This window comes from Populus alba, chromosome 11 (assembly GCF_005239225.2).
Source record: "Populus alba chromosome 11, ASM523922v2, whole genome shotgun sequence".
Classification (NCBI taxonomy): Eukaryota; Viridiplantae; Streptophyta; class Magnoliopsida; order Malpighiales; family Salicaceae; genus Populus; species Populus alba.
Genome location: NC_133294.1, coordinates 6,920,581 through 6,939,986, shown reverse-complemented (window position 1 = coordinate 6,939,986; position 19,406 = coordinate 6,920,581). Strand labels below are relative to the sequence as shown.

The 19,406-nt window shown below is 36.4% G+C and overlaps 3 protein-coding genes across 3 annotated transcripts; 2 read left to right on the top strand and 1 right to left on the bottom strand.

The window, feature by feature from the left end:
* LOC118051814 (heat shock cognate protein 80) lies at positions 1-2,971 on the top strand. The gene is made up of 3 exons (XM_035062538.2): positions 1-237; positions 650-791; positions 908-2,971. Exons 1-3 carry the CDS (start codon positions 115-117, stop codon positions 2,761-2,763), a joined length of 2,121 nt encoding a protein of 706 aa, XP_034918429.1. The 5' UTR covers positions 1-114; the 3' UTR covers positions 2,764-2,971.
* Positions 2,972-4,418: 1,447 nt separating this feature from the next.
* Positions 4,419-7,698, bottom strand: LOC118051815 (soluble inorganic pyrophosphatase 6, chloroplastic). The gene is made up of 6 exons (XM_035062539.2): positions 7,325-7,698; positions 6,611-6,771; positions 6,317-6,417; positions 6,021-6,202; positions 5,357-5,455; positions 4,419-4,799 (listed from the first exon to the last, which is right to left on the bottom strand). The coding sequence occupies exons 1-6, from the start codon at positions 7,577-7,579 to the stop codon at positions 4,707-4,709; spliced, it is 891 nt and encodes a 296-aa protein (XP_034918430.1). The 5' UTR covers positions 7,580-7,698; the 3' UTR covers positions 4,419-4,706.
* Positions 7,699-10,954: 3,256 nt separating this feature from the next.
* On the top strand, positions 10,955-17,339 carry LOC118051812 (probable protein S-acyltransferase 23). The gene is made up of 13 exons (XM_035062537.2): positions 10,955-11,379; positions 11,517-11,657; positions 11,789-11,901; positions 12,214-12,293; positions 13,141-13,304; positions 14,356-14,494; positions 14,579-14,678; positions 15,155-15,212; positions 15,482-15,559; positions 15,656-15,754; positions 16,233-16,311; positions 16,460-16,608; positions 16,927-17,339. Exons 1-13 carry the CDS (start codon positions 11,146-11,148, stop codon positions 17,113-17,115), a joined length of 1,623 nt encoding a protein of 540 aa, XP_034918428.1. The 5' UTR covers positions 10,955-11,145; the 3' UTR covers positions 17,116-17,339.
* Positions 17,340-19,406: the final 2,067 nt, after the last annotated feature.

Below are 19,406 nucleotides of genomic sequence, written 5' to 3'. Positions count from 1 at the left end.
TCTTCTTTTTATTGCTTCAATTTCTTCCAAAACCCTAGATCTCCCTTTTCCCTCCACTCTCTCTTGTGTTGGCGTGTTGTTTCGGTTTCCTTCTTTGTGAGCACAGCAAAAACAATGGCGGAGGCGGAGACGTTTGCTTTCCAAGCTGAGATCAATCAGCTGCTGAGTTTGATCATCAACACTTTCTACAGCAACAAAGAGATATTTCTTCGTGAACTCATCAGCAATTCCTCTGATGTATGTCTCATTTTATCTAATTTTCAGCTTCTGTTATCTTTCTGTCTCATGGTTTTACGTGTGAATAGAGTGATTAAAATGTTGGGACTTTGATGAGTTTGGGGCTATGATTTTTTGTTTGATAAACCCTCTTGTTGTTCTGTTTTAATTACATTAAAGATCTAAACTTTTCTTTTCTTTTTTATGGTTTTATGCATGAATAGGGTAATTAATTTATGTATTAACGTGTATTAATGTTTTTCAGTTGAATTTTGGGACTTTGATGCTTGTTTGATAAACTTTGTTGTGTTTTTTTCAAGTTAAAGATTTCGTGTAATGCGGTGCGATTTGATTGGAATGGTAGAGTCAATGGGTGCGAATTAGCAGATGGTAGCAACAGCTTATGATGTTACCGTGTTTCTGTGTTTTATAGGCTTTGGATAAGATTCGATTTGATAGCTTGACTGACAAGAGCAAGCTCGATGCCCAACCCGAGCTTTTCATTCACATTATTCCTGACAAGGCCAGCAATACTCTCACTATTATTGATAGTGGTATTGGAATGACCAAGTCTGGTGAGCATCTTATTTTTGTTTTAAACTATTAATGTTTGAATTTTGTTGCAATTGTTAATTATGATTCTGTTTTTGTTTGATATTTGACTCTGCTTTTCTTCTCGTGTTTGTATCAGACTTGGTGAACAACCTCGGTACCATTGCAAGGTCTGGAACCAAGGAGTTCATGGAAGCTGTTACTGCTGGCGCTGATGTTAGTATGATTGGACAGTTTGGTGTCGGGTTCTACTCGGCTTACTTGGTTGCTGATAAGGTGGTTGTCACCACCAAACACAATGATGATGAGCAGTATGTGTGGGAGTCTCAGGCTGGTGGTTCATTCACGGTCACCAGGGACACCTCTGGTGAGAACCTTGGCAGAGGTACTAAGATCACTCTCTTCCTTAAGGAAGACCAATTGGAGTACCTTGAGGAGCGTCGTCTCAAGGATCTGATTAAGAAACATTCTGAGTTTATTAGCTATCCGATTTCCCTTTGGATTGAGAAGACCACTGAGAAGGAGATTTCTGATGATGAGGATGAGGAAGATAAGAAGGACGAGGAAGATAAGAAGGATGAGGAGGGTAATGTAGAGGATGTTGACGAGGAGAAGGACAAGGAAGAGAAGAAAAAGAAGAAGATCAAGGAAATTTCACATGAGTGGTCTTTGGTGAACAAGCAGAAGCCCATCTGGATGAGGAAACCAGAGGAGATCACTAAAGAGGAGTATGGTGCATTTTACAAGAGCCTTACCAATGACTGGGAGGAGCACCTTGCAGTGAAGCACTTCTCAGTTGAGGGCCAGCTTGAGTTCAAAGCTGTCCTCTTTGTTCCTAAGAGGGCACCATTTGACCTCTTTGACACCAAGAAGAAGCAGAACAACATCAAGCTCTATGTCCGCCGTGTCTTCATCATGGACAACTGTGAGGAGTTGATGCCTGAATACTTGAGCTTTGTGAAGGGTATAGTGGATTCTGAGGATCTTCCTCTCAATATTTCAAGAGAAATGCTTCAGCAGAACAAGATCCTCAAGGTTATCCGCAAGAACTTGGTCAAGAAGTGCGTTGAGCTCTTCTTTGAGATTGCCGAGAACAAGGAAGATTATGACAAATTCTACGAGGCATTCTCTAAGAATTTGAAGCTTGGTATTCATGAGGATTCTCAGAACAAATCCAAGATTGCTGAGTTACTTCGATATCACTCGACTAAGAGTGGTGATGAGTTGACCAGCCTGAAGGATTATGTGACAAGGATGAAGGAGGGCCAGAGTGATATCTATTACATTACAGGAGAGAGCAAGAAGGCTGTTGAGAACTCCCCGTTCCTTGAGAAGCTGAAGAAGAAGGGATATGAGGTTCTGTATATGGTCGATGCAATTGATGAATATGCCGTGGGACAGCTAAAGGAATTTGAAGGAAAGAAATTGGTGTCTGCAACCAAGGAAGGTCTTAAGATTGACGAGACTGAAGATGAGAAAAAGAAGAAAGAAGAGTTGACGGAGAAGTTTGAGGGTCTGTGCAAGGTGATCAAGGATGTGCTTGGTGACAGGGTGGAGAAGGTTGTGGTATCTGATCGTGTGGTGGACTCCCCCTGCTGCTTGGTCACTGGAGAGTATGGTTGGAGTGCGAACATGGAAAGAATCATGAAGGCACAAGCACTGAGGGATAACAGCATGGCTGGGTATATGTCAAGCAAGAAGACAATGGAGATTAATCCGGAGAACCCAATCATGGATGAGTTGAGGAAGAGGGCTGATGCTGACAAGAATGACAAATCAGTGAAGGACCTGGTCCTCTTGCTATTTGAGACTGCCTTGCTAACATCTGGGTTCAGCTTGGATGATCCTAACACCTTTGGCAGTCGCATCCACAGAATGCTGAAATTGGGATTGAGCATTGATGAAGACTCTGCTGATGCTGACACTGACATGCCTCCTTTGGAAGATGCTGCTGATGATGCTGAGGAGGGTAGCAAGATGGAGGAGGTTGACTAAACCCCGGCACTGCAACAGGCCCGTCTCAAGAAGCAGGAGCATCTGCTAGAGTGGTCCCCTCCTATCCTTCTCCTTCGTTAATCTAATCTCAGTCTTTACAATTATTGATTTCGGTTTTGTTAGGGTTTATCAAGGATGATATCTACCTTTGTTATTAAGACATGGTTTCTTTTTCAATTTAAGCAAGGTATATGGAATTTCATCCCCACTGCCTTTACCTGATGTTTAGTTAATTTTTCTTTCATGCTGTCAATGTTGACATGGCACAGAAATTTGCCACTGAAAGTTCTATCCTTAACACACTATAGTACTATTGGGTTGAAAGCTGAGTTTGGGTTAAAATAATGGTCTTCACAGAAGTACGCGTCCTTGAACTTGTGAACAAGAATAGAGGCCTATGACGCCATTGTTTTACAATTCAATCATCCTAGAAGGTTTTAAAAATCATGTAGGAGAATCTTACTTAATATAACACTTACTATATATATATATATAAATCCGGGCAACTTCAGTCAGCTGCTGAGCAAACCTAGAAAGTACAGCTGTTGTTTTTGTACACCTATTTTTGGTTCATTGTTTTCATTTTTACAAGGCCCACAGTTTTCGTTTGCCTGTTTTAGGCAAACCTACTACCTTGCGTTATTCGCTATGTATATATATATATATATATAGAGCCTTTCACTATTTCTTGTCTGCATTTTTTTTTTAGCCATGTCTCCTACAGCATCGATGCTACTACTTCCCCACCATAACAAATCTTCGTCTCCACCATCTCCTCTGTCTTTAACACCCTCACCTCCTTTTTCTGGGGCTAATTTCTCTGTTATGAAATGGGTTCGGCAAGACAAACCAATCTTCAAAGGAAGATCTCAGGGCAAAGAGTCTTTCATGGCTGGTCCTTCCTCGCCCCCTAATGATTCTGACAAGGTAATGAGGTTTGAAGAAGCGCTTGAACGCAGCTTCTGGTGCTAGGATGGCTTTATGGTTTTGCGGTCCTTCCATTTTCTTCTTTATTTTCAATTAGTGTAAAAAGTCTGGTTAGTGTAAAAGGTCCAGTATTTGTACATGTAATGCCATAGATCATGTGATGAAAACTGCTTGTATATGCTGTTTGCAATGACTTTGGAAGGATTTTACTTTGATTAAATGGGAGAATCAAAAGGGACTTGTTGCTTCGATTAAATGTTGGGTTTTAATCAATTCTGGATAAATTACACCAGAACTTAACAACCAAGCAACATCCAAGGTTACCATCAATGATCAATCAGTTGTTAGTATAATAGTTCTTCAACGTTGCTTCTTGTACATGGAGGCTTAAAGAATCCAGTTCCTTTGATTCCGCACGCGCTGAAAATCTTATTCTGCCCTAATGGTTACAAATTCCAACTGCCGGACAGTGGATGGAAGCCTATAATGGCTTATACAGTTCAATGGCCAATCCCCAGCTTAGCCCATCCTATGTATTGTAGGAGGCGACGGGACTTTTTAAGAGGCTTGCCATCAATTCACCTCTATATTAAAGGAAAACATCTAATTATTTGGTGCAGGAAAGGTTATGTTTAGTCCTTGGTATTTCGAAATTGAAGGTTGATGAAGTGAGGATTATATGCCAACCACCATCCTTATGAAAATGATACTGACCATGACAACAGGAATGTGAAATTCTTACTTGATTATAATAAAGCCTTGGCTTCTTACACCACCCATTCACAAGTAGCAGAAATGTATTCTGAATCTCACAAAGAAACACAAACATGGGAACAACGGCTTATTCAAACTCATTACCGAGGAAAAAATGTCATTGATATCGTCAATGTGTAAGACAACGCGGGGCTTGCTTGCCAGAAGGTAAAATCCTGGCAAGTAATGCCAAAAACAATACGACTTTCAGCTCCATCTCAATAATAATACTTTCAGCTCCGACTCTAGTCTACCGGTGGCTTTTATACAAGAGAGAGCTCTCCAGCAGGGATAGATCTCTTGACGAGTTTAGCCCAAGATTCGTTGGTCTCCATGATGACCTTGAGAGCATAGTCCTATCCATCACACGGAAACCACAAATCACAGAAGACACGGAAGATTATAGAATAGAGAACAAGTAGCAATAAACACACAAAAAATGAGGATAAAGCTAAGGCATGCTGTTCTATATTATTGTACCAAATTGGAACTGGCTATCAGAGGATCAGAACAGAACAAGGATGGCTATCAATTTATTAAATTATCCGTCAATGACAATGCTGTCCATGGTGTTCTGCCACGTGACATAAAGGCCCTCACTAAGTAACCGCCATTAATGGTAAAATTGATATCTGTACATTGTTGAAGAATTATGGCATTCAATTCATTTATCACCTTATGAGGTCAAAAGCGTTCAAAATGAAATGATGTTGTAGATAGTTGTATATCTAAATAATGCAATCTTTTTTCTGCATAAAAACCTTTTACAGCATGGTTAGCCAAACCCAAAATTCACAACAGGTAAAAAAAAGGAAAAGAAAATGAGGCGAAATTAACACCCCACAAAGCTATAACATACATGTAAAGATTCTATTAAATAAATTACCTTTTTTCTAACAAATTAATAAAATACCTTGTTTGCTGCCTTGTTGCCAAGACCAAACTTGTTGGCAGGTTTCCCATCAGGGATCTTATAGTCTCTGAACCAATCCCTGATTGCAGTGAGAGTGCCCTGAAGATAAACCACCAGCTACTTAGTCTATATATTCCTATTTATATTACATTCTTTCATTTCCAAATTAAAAAAAATGATTCTGCTATTTGCATGTTGGTATTAGCATAATTTCCAGATTTAATCAATGTCCTTGCTTGTTTTAGGACAACATTTTTCAGTTAATTCAAAGTCCATGAAGAAATCCTAACAAAAAGTACTTTCATCACACCCTAGCTTTTTCAAAATCCACACCATTAATCGTCTAATACAATGTCAGCGAAATTGGATGTGATAAATAACTGACATCTTTGGCGATTCCACATCCTAACTTAGCATTCCAGATTTTTCACACATTTGTGCGCTTATTACAATAGATTAGCACATTAATGCTTACAACTCTTTAATCATTTACATCCCTTTAAGCAGATTAAGAGAAGGCACAAATGCACCCTTATCTTTTGTGAACACAATCTAACTATTTAATAGCATATATCTGATTAGCTGGTAAAAGAACATGTAATGGAATCCACAAGTGATTGTGGTGCAGTATTGTTTGGCTGCTTTGTGATAGAAGAGGACTTACAGGGAAATGTTTCTCAACATCATCAATATCATTTACAAGAGATGCTCGTGGATCATCCAGAGAGATTGCAACAATTTTCCAGTCAAGTTCCCCTTCATCAATCATGGCCAAAGCAGCCAAGGGCTTGATCTTAAGAATTTCACCGATTTTTCCCCGTCTTTCACCAATCTCAACAACATCAACTACAAACAGAGACAACCATTTTACAGAATTGAAATGCTACTTAACTGGAACAAACAAATGCTAGAATCCACGAGAAAGACAAGTATCAATATAGAATATATGTTGATAAATACCAGGATCATTATCTCCGAATGCTCCTTCAACTTCAGCATTTGCAAGAGATGGGTCTTCCCATGTTTGTGGAAGCAATCCATAGTTCCAGTTTATATTGTAGCTGAAAATAAGGCAGAGAAACGAGTTAAAATCCAATACAACATACTCAGGTGATGATATAAGCAGGGGAAATGGAACTGCATGTTTAACTACAATGGGCTAACACTAAAAGTGCAAATGCCGAGAAAAAATAATCAAATATCTAAAAAAAAACCAATGAATGAATCATAAAGGAAGAAACTAGCGAATCTTACGGATAGTATCTTAGTTTCCCCTTTTTAGTATCTTGCTTAATGGGAGTGAATTGCTCATCGGTAGCAACCTCCATCTTTGCACTTGATTCTTTTGGAATTTCAACAACATAGTTGAAAGCCCCGTCTCCCAAGTGCAATGGTATGCCATGCCAGGGCGATACCTGTAATACCGAACAACACTTACATTACCAGTAAGCAGATACAAAACCAAAAGAGTGCTGTTCTAAATTGTTAAAGAAAATCCGAATCATAGGTGGTCTCTAAGGGAGCAGCATGTCAGTTTTCTTAAAGAACTAACAGATGACTGGTTTCAGGCATGTGGAAGACAAAGTCGCTTGCAATGCAAAATGGGATTTACATAATCTTATCTTCACTATAAAAACCTTTCATTTCAAGTTTCAAATTCAGATAACCAGAACTAAAATAAACATCGAGACCTCAAAATTAAAACATAGAAACACCAGAATCTAACATTAATCCTCGCAAGAAAAACTCAACTATCGAAAACAATGTATTCTTATTTTCCGAAACAAACATAAATTTAAGCACGGATATACACTGGAATCAATATCATTCGAGACAGGAATTAGTTTTCCAAATAATTTTCTTCTGGGTTTAGCAAATTACTTTCATTCCTCTCATTTTATCACCAAACAAAACAGATAGCATAAAAAAAGAGAAGCTTTTTAATAGATAGAGAGTGAAAGTTATAACCTTTTTGCCAGAACTGTCCAGGAAGTAGACTCGGTAATCAAGGGTCTCAGGCTGGCCCTCTTCCTTGATTCGAACATCAGGGTTGTAAATAGACTTGCAAGAAAATAACCTCTTTGAAACTCTTTTGGTGGTGTTGTTGAAGCAGAGGCTGTTAAAGTTGGGAACTTTTTGACTTAAACTGAAGAATGGTCTTTTATGGGGCAAACAGGATGCTGATGTGTTGCTTGCAGCTGACATCATTCTTGCAGTCGCCATTTCTGCTGCTAGATTCGCTGATACCACCCTTTTCTTGGTTAAATTCACTGAGAGAGTACTTCTCGTGGCTTCAGGGCTCTCGCTTAAAAGGTGGCGATTTTTCAAGTTTTTGAGCCACAGATTGAGAACAAGTTGTTTAACCTTGATATTGATTGGCTGTCTTTCACTCGAGTAAATTATCAAGCAGTCCCTAGTTTTATAAAATGAGTTAAATAATTTCTCTGATTTTGAAAATAATTAACTAATCTCTATATTATTAATTTTGTTTGTAACTTGATTTTTTTCCCTTATTTCATATATATTTTTTAAGTTATTATATTTTTAATTTATTAATCATCATTTTTTGTATAAAAAATGGCTCGACCCGCAGTGAAGCATGAAACCAAGGCTAATATCGACTAAAAACAAACTAAAACTCTTTTGTTTTTCATACTCTCTCAATGCATGCAAGATGACTATGTTTTTCCCAACCTTTCACACATTAATAAAAAAAATCAAATGACTTGTGTATTAATTGAGATTAAAGGCATAAGTTACTGACCTTATAAATTTAAAATTGATCACTACTTTTAGAGTTTTGGTGATTAATCATTGTGTTTTTAATTTTCTTATACCAGGGATTTATTTTTATTATAGATCCTTAATATTTATTGAATTTATTTCATAACCTGGATAAAAAAAAATCAAATTAATTATATAAAAGCATATTCAAACATAACTTGAGTATAGAATAGAAAAATGATTGTTTTGTTCTATGAAAGTCTTATGAAATGTTTAGGTTTTCTTAAGTGTATATACATTTTTTTTCATAATTAATTTTCTATTCCATTTTGTTTATGCCTATACATTTTACCTTTACAAGTTTTGTATAGGAGGAGTCTAAAAATCCAAGATATTTAGATATAAAAATGATTTATTGAACAATTAAATAATTTCTTGAAATTAGCAATCCAATTTATTCTTTATAATCAAGGTATTTGGTGGCTTGATATGAAAAGTTTAAAGGGTTAGTAACTAGTAGCATGTGATGTCTAATAAACAAGGTGATTAATAGCTAGTACTTACAAAAAGTTCTTTTTGATGGACATAGAGACTTTCTGATGATAAAGTCAATAACTTTTTTTTTTTTTAAAAGTGCAATAATATTATGGAGAGCAATGCTCTGAAAATATATATGCAGTAGAGAATAAAGAGATTGTGAACATTTGACTTGAAGAATTCATGATATATTTATAACTCATGAATCTTGTCATTTTATGGAGATGATGGACCAAAGTATAATTTTGTCCTTTTAATATTTTGAATTATAATTTACTCAAAATAAGACATGTTGGACCCATATAAAATATTAGGGATATGTGCGGGGTCCTAAACAAATTCATAGTGAATATTGGGCTCGGGCCCATTAAAGGTGAGAAATAAGTCAAAACACGTTGCCTAGATTCAAAAGAGTTGGGCTACACACTTGAACTCAAGCATTTTAGGCTCTCAAGCCCGAGAACATGAGGTTCAGGCGTGTATGCTTGAGCCCACAGAGGTGCATGTATATGCTGGGCATGATAACGCGCCTAGTAAGGTGTGCACCTTGCATATGTTTAGGCTTCTTACTTGAGCTTGTGTCCTTTAGAGAGTTGGGCTTCTTATTGGGCCCCTTGCTATATTTTATCCTTTGAATATCAAGCTCGATCCAAAAAATATTTTTTTTAGATCTATTTTAAAAAAAAAAAATTGGATCTATTTTGTGAATTTTTAGATCTTTTTATTTGGATGCATTAATATCTTATTCAATCATTCTCTTTTAAAAGTGCAGTTACACCATTGATCACCACCATCAATTCAACATCATTCCATTATTGTTGTTTTGCACCTTACTTATCGAACATCATAAAATATTTATCATGTAAAATATTTCATCCATTCATGAAAAAAATGACGCAAGACATGTGCCTCCTAAATGTAGTTTTTCATATAAAATATGAATACTTTTTTTTCATCACTTGATTTCTCTGCTTATTAGGGTATGTTTGCTACAAGGATAAAACACATGAAAAGCTACTCCCTTTGTAGTTTGTACATGTTTGGAATGGTACCTATTTTTTTTATCATATTTAAATAAAATTGATTTTTTTTTAAAAAAAATTTAGAACTTACTATTATTTATAATTTTTCTAACTCATTCCAGATATCCTTGCAATTTCACCTATTAATATTTTTTTACACCCTTAACATTCTATCCTTGATTCGGAGTTAAGAAATAGAGATTAAATATTACTGAGTTGAATATTAAAATATAAATTATGGAGTGTTGAAGATGCGAGGAAATAGCTGAAGGATATATTATTAAAGATATATTTGATATGCATATAAAAATTACTTGCAATGGCGAGATTCATTTACTAAATGTGTATAAAAAAACATGAAAAATGAAAGTTGAATTATAAAAAGCTCACAGAAGCATAAAAAATTCTCTCCTTGACATTTTTGTTCCCTCGTTCACAAGTAAACACAAAACCCTCATTTGAGGCTTAATTTTAAGGAATGTATGTTATTATACTTCCAGTTATTTTTTTGAAGTATTTTTTTATTTAGAAATTTATTAAAATAATATTTTATTTTTAATATTAATATATTAAAACATTTAAAAGTATTTTTTTAAAAAAAAATTAGATTTTTTCATAAAAACAAACACTTATGGAGTCTTCTTAACCCCTCCACCACCCTCTCCTGAAAAAAAAAAAAAAAAAACGATTAAGAAGGACTTAGAATTCAATCACAATCCAAACTATTCTTAAAAAAAAAATTTTATAATAAATTTTTAATCTTATATCAAACGTAATATATAAGAAAAGAATATATATGTGACAAGTAAAGGAAACTAGAGGAGACAAAAAGACACATCTCGTTGTTTTTCATCACTCACTTTCCCTTTCAATTGCACTCGTTTTCTTCTCAAAACCATTACTTGTATCCTTTCAAATATTATTTAGAAATATAGTTAAAATTATGTTTTTTAAAAATTTAATTTTTTATAATAATTTTTATTTTTTAAAATTATTTTGATATTATTAAATTAGTTTTTATGTCAATTAATTATTTTTTAAACACTCTTAAAAACTCACCCTCTAGCAGATGCAATATAATTTAACAATATTTTTAGGCGCTGTAAGCTGAAAAAAGGGTGCAAATCTTCTACTGCTAATCCACACTCTTGAATTTATTCTACATACAATATTATATATTTCAAAGTAAACAACATTAATTAATAATTCAAAATTCTAAAATCTGCTCAAGGACACACCTTAATTACAAGCCGTCGGATTTTTTTATCGGACGACCAAGAACAGAACAACCTAGTCATTTAATAAACACAACATTTTCCATCACTGGGTCAATATTTGGCGCGTTAAAAACCTAGGTAAACCTAATTATCATCCCCTGAACACGAGCATGCGTTGCTGTCATTTCCGAGTTCAAATCGGGAACTATAAACCCTAAATCCCCAATCTTAGAAACCCTAATTTATTTATCAAATCCAAAACTAAACCCTAAAGCTCTGATATTCTTCAATGGCATCTTCAGAGATCGAGATAGTTTCATCAGAATCCAAACAAATCCCAAACGGCGTCGCGGTCAACGTGATCGATGTTTTCTCTGCTTCTGCTTACGGTGATCTCGATAAATTACGCAAATTTGTCGAAGAAGATAAAGCTTCTCTCTCTACCCCTGACGGTAATGGTTATTACGCTCTTCAATGGGCCTCTCTTAACAATTTCCCCGACGTTGCCCAATACATAATTGAGGTATTGCAAGAGTAAAGTTTTCATTTTTTTAATTTAAATTGATGTAATTAGTGAGTATGTGTTCAGTGTATAATTGCATTTGATTGGTGTGTTTACTATTATTATTATTTGGTAATCTCATTTGTTTGTTTTTGAAGCACGGGGGAGATGTAAATCAAAATGATAATTTGAGGCAAACAGCACTGCATTGGGCGGCGGTTAGAGGTTCAATTGCGGTGGCAGATGTGCTTTTGCAGAATGGAGGACGAGTGGAAACAGCTGATGCTAATGGGTATCGGGTAAAAATGTTTGGCATTTTGTTATTATCCTGTTTTAGTAACCTGTTCGGCTGATATTTTTGTGACTGATTTTAGGCAGTATTCTGATTTTTTTTTTGTATTATTTTAATGTATGTCAATTTGTGTTGTAGGCAGTTCATGTAGCTGCTCAGTACGGACAAACAGGCTTTTTGAATCACATTGGAGCAAAATATCGTGCTGATTTTGATGCAGTTGATAATGAAGGGAGGAGTCCTCTTCATTGGTATGTTTTAAGGATATGGTGTGGGGAGTTTATATTTAAAACCTACAGCTCGCTGTTCTGGTGATGCATGTCAATGATATAGTGCTAGTTGAATTGGTTTGTGTGCGCGTGTGTATGCAAACAGATAAGACGAGATCTGTTTGTAACTGAAATTCTAGTTTTGCAAACGGTATTTTTAGTGTCAAAGAGATAATAAGTTTTAATGGTATTTCCTGACTTAGCAACTTAGAGTTAATAGTGTCATGTGGAGTATATTTCTATTGAAAATGTGTGAACTAGAGGTAAGCTTATTTTTGTGTTATAATGAACCAGGGCTGCTTATAAGGGTTATGCAGATACAATTAGACTACTTCTATTTCGAGACGCATACCAAGTGAGACAAGATCGAGAAGGTATTGTCAGAACACTAGAATCCTATCTTGTAATTCTTCAACTATTTGGAATTCACCTAGTTTTGGCTGTGATGATCACTATTTTACTCGGTTGTCATATGCTTGCTCTCTAAAATTTCTTATTATTTCCTTCTAGGACAATTTTGTGAATTTAACAAATATTATTTGCCCAAGTATATATTCCAGTGGAAAGAAATAGTTAGGGACATCAAAAAAATGAAATGATGAACATGTTTTTCAAGTCAGCAGGAGCATTTTCCCGAGAAGGAAAACAGGAAGCAATTACGTACTCATCATTCAATATGCTAATTATACATGGTCTCTAAATGATAAACCAGGATGTGGATCCTTTTAATAAATATATCTGGAGATGAGTTTTGCAGGATTAATATAGACAAACACATTTCTTTTCTGATATACTCATAGGCTGAGGATAGCTGCAATGATTCCTCACAATTGTTGTCAAAGTTTTGCAGGGGAGGGGGAGTGAAGCTAAGTTGAATGCCATAATTTTGTCACATGCAGTTGCTGGAGTTCTGGAACTGTCATTGCACTCAAACTTTATTGTTGGCTTTATGGTTCTTGGTATATTCATATTTTAAGATTTAATGGTATATGATTTATGGAATCAAGGCCATTAGTAGTGTAATATAGAATACTATATCATCTTTTTTTTCTTGGCGATTAAAAACTATACCACATATTCATGAAGATTATTAACTTATGTTAAATTCCTTAGAATTGTATCCCATTTTGGCATTTTCAATTTTATTACTCTTGACAATAATCAACCATTTTACTATACATCTATAGAACCGTGCTGACATTGATTGTCCAATTGTATCAGGCTGTACCCCTTTGCACTGGGCTGCATTAAGAGGAAATATAGAGGCATGCACTATTCTTGTACATGCCGGCACAAAGCAGGAACTTGCTGTGAAAGATAAAGCTGGATTTACTCCTGCTCAGGTTGCATCTGATAAAGGTCATCGGGATATCGCCCTTTTCCTCGTACGTACTTTATATCGATGTTACCATCGGTAGAATGGCATGCAGATAACTTTAAACCAATACCTACCAATGTGAGCATCTATAGGGATGTGAGACCTGTTGGTGTCCTATTGGGGAAAATGGTCTGATTCAGCCATCTATGAATTTTTTTTTTTTTTTTTTTTTTTTGTGGTGAACTTTAGGAGATAACATGCTGTGATTTTCTATGGTGAAAGTTGGATTTGCTTGCACTTGGTTCTCATAAGTCTTAACCCTCTTAAATGTCAACTTTTGCATGTTACTGAACAAAATATGCTGAACATTTGGTTATGGTGGATATTGGGAATAAATTGCTGTGATTGATCATGGTGAAATTGGGATGCGTTGCTGGAATTTGCTTGCACTTAGTTGTTATGAGTCCTAACCCTCTTAAATATTAACTTAACCATGTTACTGAACAATGTATCTTGCAGTTGGAAATTTTGTGCTCTGTTGCATTATACTGGAGGAGTCATCTAGTAGTTTGAATCATTGCACCACCTTCTTCGATGTCCTTTCTTTATTTTATTCTCTTTGAGAGGAAGTGCCGGACACCTTTTGAAGTGTCTTGTGCATTACTGTCTTTGGTCTAATTACTGTATTAGGAGGGACCTATCCAAACCATACATTATTTTTGTTCATCAGGTGAGATCATGTCATGTCTATTGTGTATTGACATTTTGTGGTGGGGCTATAATTTTTTGAAGTAAAGGCAAGCAGAGATACAAGAATTCACCACCAATCTGAGTAATACAGATTTTTTCATGAAAGATATAATCTTTTTGGCTCAATGGGTGACTTTATATCTGCACAGATGTCTTGAAAATGATTATTAATAGAATGTCATTTGCTGTAGCTATGGAATTGGTACATTTAAAACACTTTCTTTCTGTTTGTATTAAATTCAGTGTTGTTAATCAACTGCTGTCTGAGATTTAGTTTCACCATGTTCTGAAAGATTGTGTCTTTAGAGCATCTAGATCTTAAAAAATAATGGGAAAGTTTTCATATATTTTCTCTTGATTTTATTCAGTCAAATGCACAGCGGGCGCAAAGCAACCACTGGAAAGACAAAATTCGTAGTGGGAAGATGGGAGATGTTGGTTTTGCTCCTATCTTATTGTCCATTATACTCATTCTCATGTTCCTCTTCATCAACTCAGTTATTGCAGGTAAGTGAGTTGTTTTACTTCAATTTTATGTTGCGATGGGCATAAATTCTGCTCTAATCATGATTCACCTCACGTGGATGGTAGCTCCAAACCTTCCAAAGGTAACTGCTGTTGTTGGACTTTGGGGATGGACTGCTCTTTCTCTAGCTTTTGTTTCGATTATTATGTTCTACAGGTGCAGTAGGTAATATCTCTCTGCTACTAATACTGGTTGGGTTTTGTTTGGAATATTTGTTTCTCTTGTGGATTTTGTAGAGCCATAAAAATTTAGTTGGCTTTGACTTTTGCCGCTGATACCTTGAACTTGGTTTCCTTCCCAACGCAGTCAGCATGCATATTTTGCTTTCCAAGATCCTCCACACCTTTCACATTCTACTGATCAAATCTTTGTGATCACAAGATGTTATTAACAAAATACGTTCTGTGCAATTAACCCTTATGCCTGGCATACTTTGCTGAAGCATTAACCTGAAGTTTGCTGCAGACTGTCTATTTAACTATCTTGTTTAAAAGCTAAATTACAGTTACACTGGAATCTGCTTTTTTAAATTTGTGGTTTTACAACTTGCAAACACTTATCATAGAATGTACGCTGCTACCCTTTCACTTCCTCAAAATTTTTATTCCAGAAATTACTTTTTTCATGTTCTTTCTCTGCAGTAAAGACCCGGGTTTTATCAAAAGACTTGGAGATTTGAATAAAGATACTGATTCAGAGGTATGCAGTATCTCTGCTTAGTTTTTTTTTGTCATTGTTCATTTAGTAAAGTGTTTTGTCTACTGAAGGTCTATTGCTAGTTTATGGTAACTGTTAGCTAGGCAAAAATTTGAATTTCTCTGCTGTGCTTTATTCCTCTTTTGGTGGGCTGGCTTTTGTTACCAGTTGGTCAATGGTTATAAGATTATGGTCAAAGCTGTCCAAATTCATGGCTAGGTTCATTTCTACCATTTTTTCACTCTTTATTATCGTTACCTGATTTTTTGCAGGATCCCTTGTTGAATATTGATTTGAACAACTCCTCAGTGTGGACAGGGAATTGGTCTCAGCTTTGCCCTACATGCAAGGTCAAGTAGTTGGACCTTTAATTTTCTAATTTTTATGTTTAAGAGGGTTGAAATGCTATCTCAACTAAAGAAGTATTTTTTCAATTAACTTTTCAGATAATAAGACCTGTTCGCAGTAAGCACTGCCCTACGTGCAAACGCTGCATAGAGCAGTTTGACCATCATTGCCCGTGGATATCTAATTGTGTTGGCAAGGTGAGAAATTGAGCTTTACTGTTTCAGTCCTGGTAATTATGGCATATAATGTGGATTCATGAGATGCCTTTTATTGGAATCTCTGATTGAAATATTTGGTTTCTCTGTATGATGTCATTTGCTTGGATATCTATAACAAATAAGGCCACTTGATGTCCCTTCGCTTATCTTAATACAGCCTTTGGAAATACCACAATTGATGTCACTAATTCATCATACAATATTTTGTGACATCACTATTCTACAATCCAAAGATGACAAGAAAGTCTATGAACTTTTGTTCTCTGGGTGTATGCCCATTTTCAATCATTAGGATCTCTTCTAGTAGTTATTAGAAGAGCCCTTCAATGTTATCTCTCCATTCTATACACTTGTGGCTAATCAGCAAGCAAGATGCTTTGCATGGCTTTGCCCTGAAGTATAATTTCCTTTTGTCTCTTCATTACCTCATCAGTTGTCATCATCATGTATCTTGCAGAGGAACAAACGAGACTTTTTCATCTTTATATGCCTGGCAACTTCATCATCGTTTCTTGCTGCCATCATCGCAGTTCAAAGTGCGTGGGTTGCTAAAAATTTACTTTTAATTCTTTCCTGTTGGCTGAAAGGCAACTAATCTCCAGTTTCTTGGATTCTTTTATTTTGCTATTCCATATCTGTTATTTCATTGCGGAGTTTGTGACCCCCATTTCTGTGTCATGACAGGGGTTTGGACAGCTGCACAGTCATTGAATATTGAAGAAAGTTGGATTCGTTATGTGGTAGTTCATCATCCTGGTGTAGTTGCATTTTTGGTGCTGGACGTGGTTGTTTTTATTGCTGCCACTACTTTAACAACAGCTCAGGCATCTCAGGTAATGGACTAAAACCCTGTTTGCTAGCAAAGTTTGTCTTCTTCTATTAGTGCTTTAGCCATGGGCTTAAGACGTTATCAGTCGCATTCTTCAATTGCCACTGTTGCTCAAAGTTCTGGCAGACATAATAATTAAACCATTATATGGATACTACAATTAGTTTGGGATAAGACTTTTTCAATTTTTCTTTTTTTCCTTGTCTTGTGTTTCGTGTTTTTTGGGGCGGGAGAAGATGAATTGATTATTGCTCTTGCATTATTGGAAACTAGTTTGGGTTGAAGTTTCAAGTGTAATGGAGACTTTTCATGGATATTACAGATAGCTCGGAATATCACAACCAATGAATTTGCGAATGCTATTCGCTATGGGTATCTTCGTGGTCCAGATGGACGTTTCCGAAACCCCTATAACCATGGGTGCCGAAAGAACTGTGCAGATTTCCTTGTTCAGGGTTACACAGATGATAATGAGATTGCTTGGCCACCATTGCAGCAGGTTGCCAGTTAGCAGTAATGCAAAGATACGCAGCAGGGCCAGTTGAGGCTTATCAAGTGTTTTGCAAGTATCTTAGTTTCCGATGATGCTCGGTTAAACTATCATTGCAGATACCAAGATCCTTGTCCAGCTGTAGCTGCCATTCATGTTATATAAATTTGGTGATATAGATGAAACAATGTACATTCAATGCCATGAATTAGATGAGAAATGAAATGCTGCCCTTTTTCTTTTTATCCTTTGTGTCATGTTTATGTAATCGACTTGTTCAGGAGTTCCTGATTCCAGGTTATTCCCCAAACCAAACACTGCGAGTCCACTGCACTAACAAATCGAGCCGTCTTAGTTTTTAATGAACGTAGTTCATCTAACAGACTTGGCGAAGCTGATTCCTCATATGTCGCCAAATTACTTCCAACCTCGAAATAAATTTTCCCGGCCCTCGCTAAAAGTAGCAGGTCCGGTGACAGCAAAACACTAATTGTCCTCAACCCTTCTGTCAAAGAATGATAGTCAGTTGAGCAGTTATGGCATCCACGATACTCAGACTTCGTCATCGTTACCCTGAAAAACTGTAAACCAGACAAATCAGATGCGCTCCATGGTCGGTCGGTATTGATGATATTGACGACGGAATTTGAACATAGGAGTGGTAAGTTACTGGGAGCAGGCCTTTTCTCCTCTCTAGCCATGGCTTCTGCCCTCTCTATTATAAGTAACTATCTATTTCAATGGATTTTGCGTATATTTCTTTCTCTCTCAATGGAGGTCTTGGCTTAATGGAGGTCTTGGCTGTGCATTTATGCTATAGCTAACTTGCAGACAGATGATATTACAAATAATAGAGCGTGTCCACAGTCAAATGAATCTCTAGAACCGTCCCAGCAGAATTAGTTGAACAACATGCAACATGCAACGGTAAAGCTTTCGAAAAAGAGCGACAAGAAAAGTTAAGTGTTGAAATCAAGGGAAGAAAATGAAACAGAATTGCATCTGTCTAATAGAGTTCATGCCAACCAGCATGGATGAAATATAGAAAAGCAAGAGAAGTTTTCGATTCTCCCTCAACCATTGTTGTCAGCCCGACGAGTTAATGCAGGACCTAGACGAGTTAATGCAGGACCTAGGTGACCTAGGGTCTTGACTGGGTTTTACAAAGAAAAAACCAGAGTTGCAATTAATTTAGTCAAACCCGAGTGACTTATATATCAACCTGATGTAACCCATGTGAGACCTGACTTTTTTTCTTCTCAATATACGATGTTTTGTCCCCACTTCCCTTTCATCCCTTACTTTTCTTCCCCCTCCTAGTTCATTCTTCATTTCTTCTTCGATCTCACCTCCATTGCCACCTCTTGCCGATTGGGAAAACCCAGATGATCTGGGACATGGGTACTTGGTTGGGTTAATTCCTTGACATGGTTTAATAACCATGCCATGAAACTCTTAACACTCGTTCATATAATCCAAGAATTGGGCTCGCCATACTGTTTTATCACCCTTCTGTTAAAAATATAACCAATGGTCATTTTCTTCTATCACCTATCAGTGAAATCAATTCTCGAGTGACTCCCAAGTTTTTGCTTGTTCTTGAGCGTGTGGCAGCTCCATCTCCTTGAATACTTCCTTGTATCAAACAAAACCACTCGCTCGTAGTCTCAGTGCCAGTCCAATGGATCATCATCGTCTTTTTTATGAAATCCAAGCCAAAGGAGAGCTACATTCTGGAAAGTGAAGGAGTGCTGCCAATGTCCCTCTCCATGCTTCTCTTTAGCTCATACCAGAGACTGCACTTTTTAACAACGATGCACAACTCTGGCATCAAACCGAAACCCTTTGCCCCAGCATTATCATCGTGTAATATGTATTCAAATCTCAATTCATTGCTGTCGTTGTTATAGTTTATGATTTCCATCAGAAACTGCTACTTCCTTTAGTTCTTCAAGGTAATGTTGGTGGGCTTGGGAATAAAAGCAGGGCAACTAATTAAAAAGCACCGTGATTTTGAAACACACCTGAATCGTCAGAGCGACTTTAACAGGCAACCTTATCATGCCAAGTCTTCTGGATCTCTTAAAAGAAATGTTTGTGCAACTATGTATCTGTGTGTGTTTTTACATGTGGTCTTCACAGATTAGTACCAACGGGTTTAGCATCGACAGATATGCTTGTGTAACCATGGATCTGTGCGTGTTTTTACATGAGTTTTCTTCAGATATGTCTCGTTCAATTGGATCACTCTCTTCTTCGGTTGTTGAGAAGTGGCCTCTTCTGAGTCAATAATTTATTGCAAAGAGTTACAG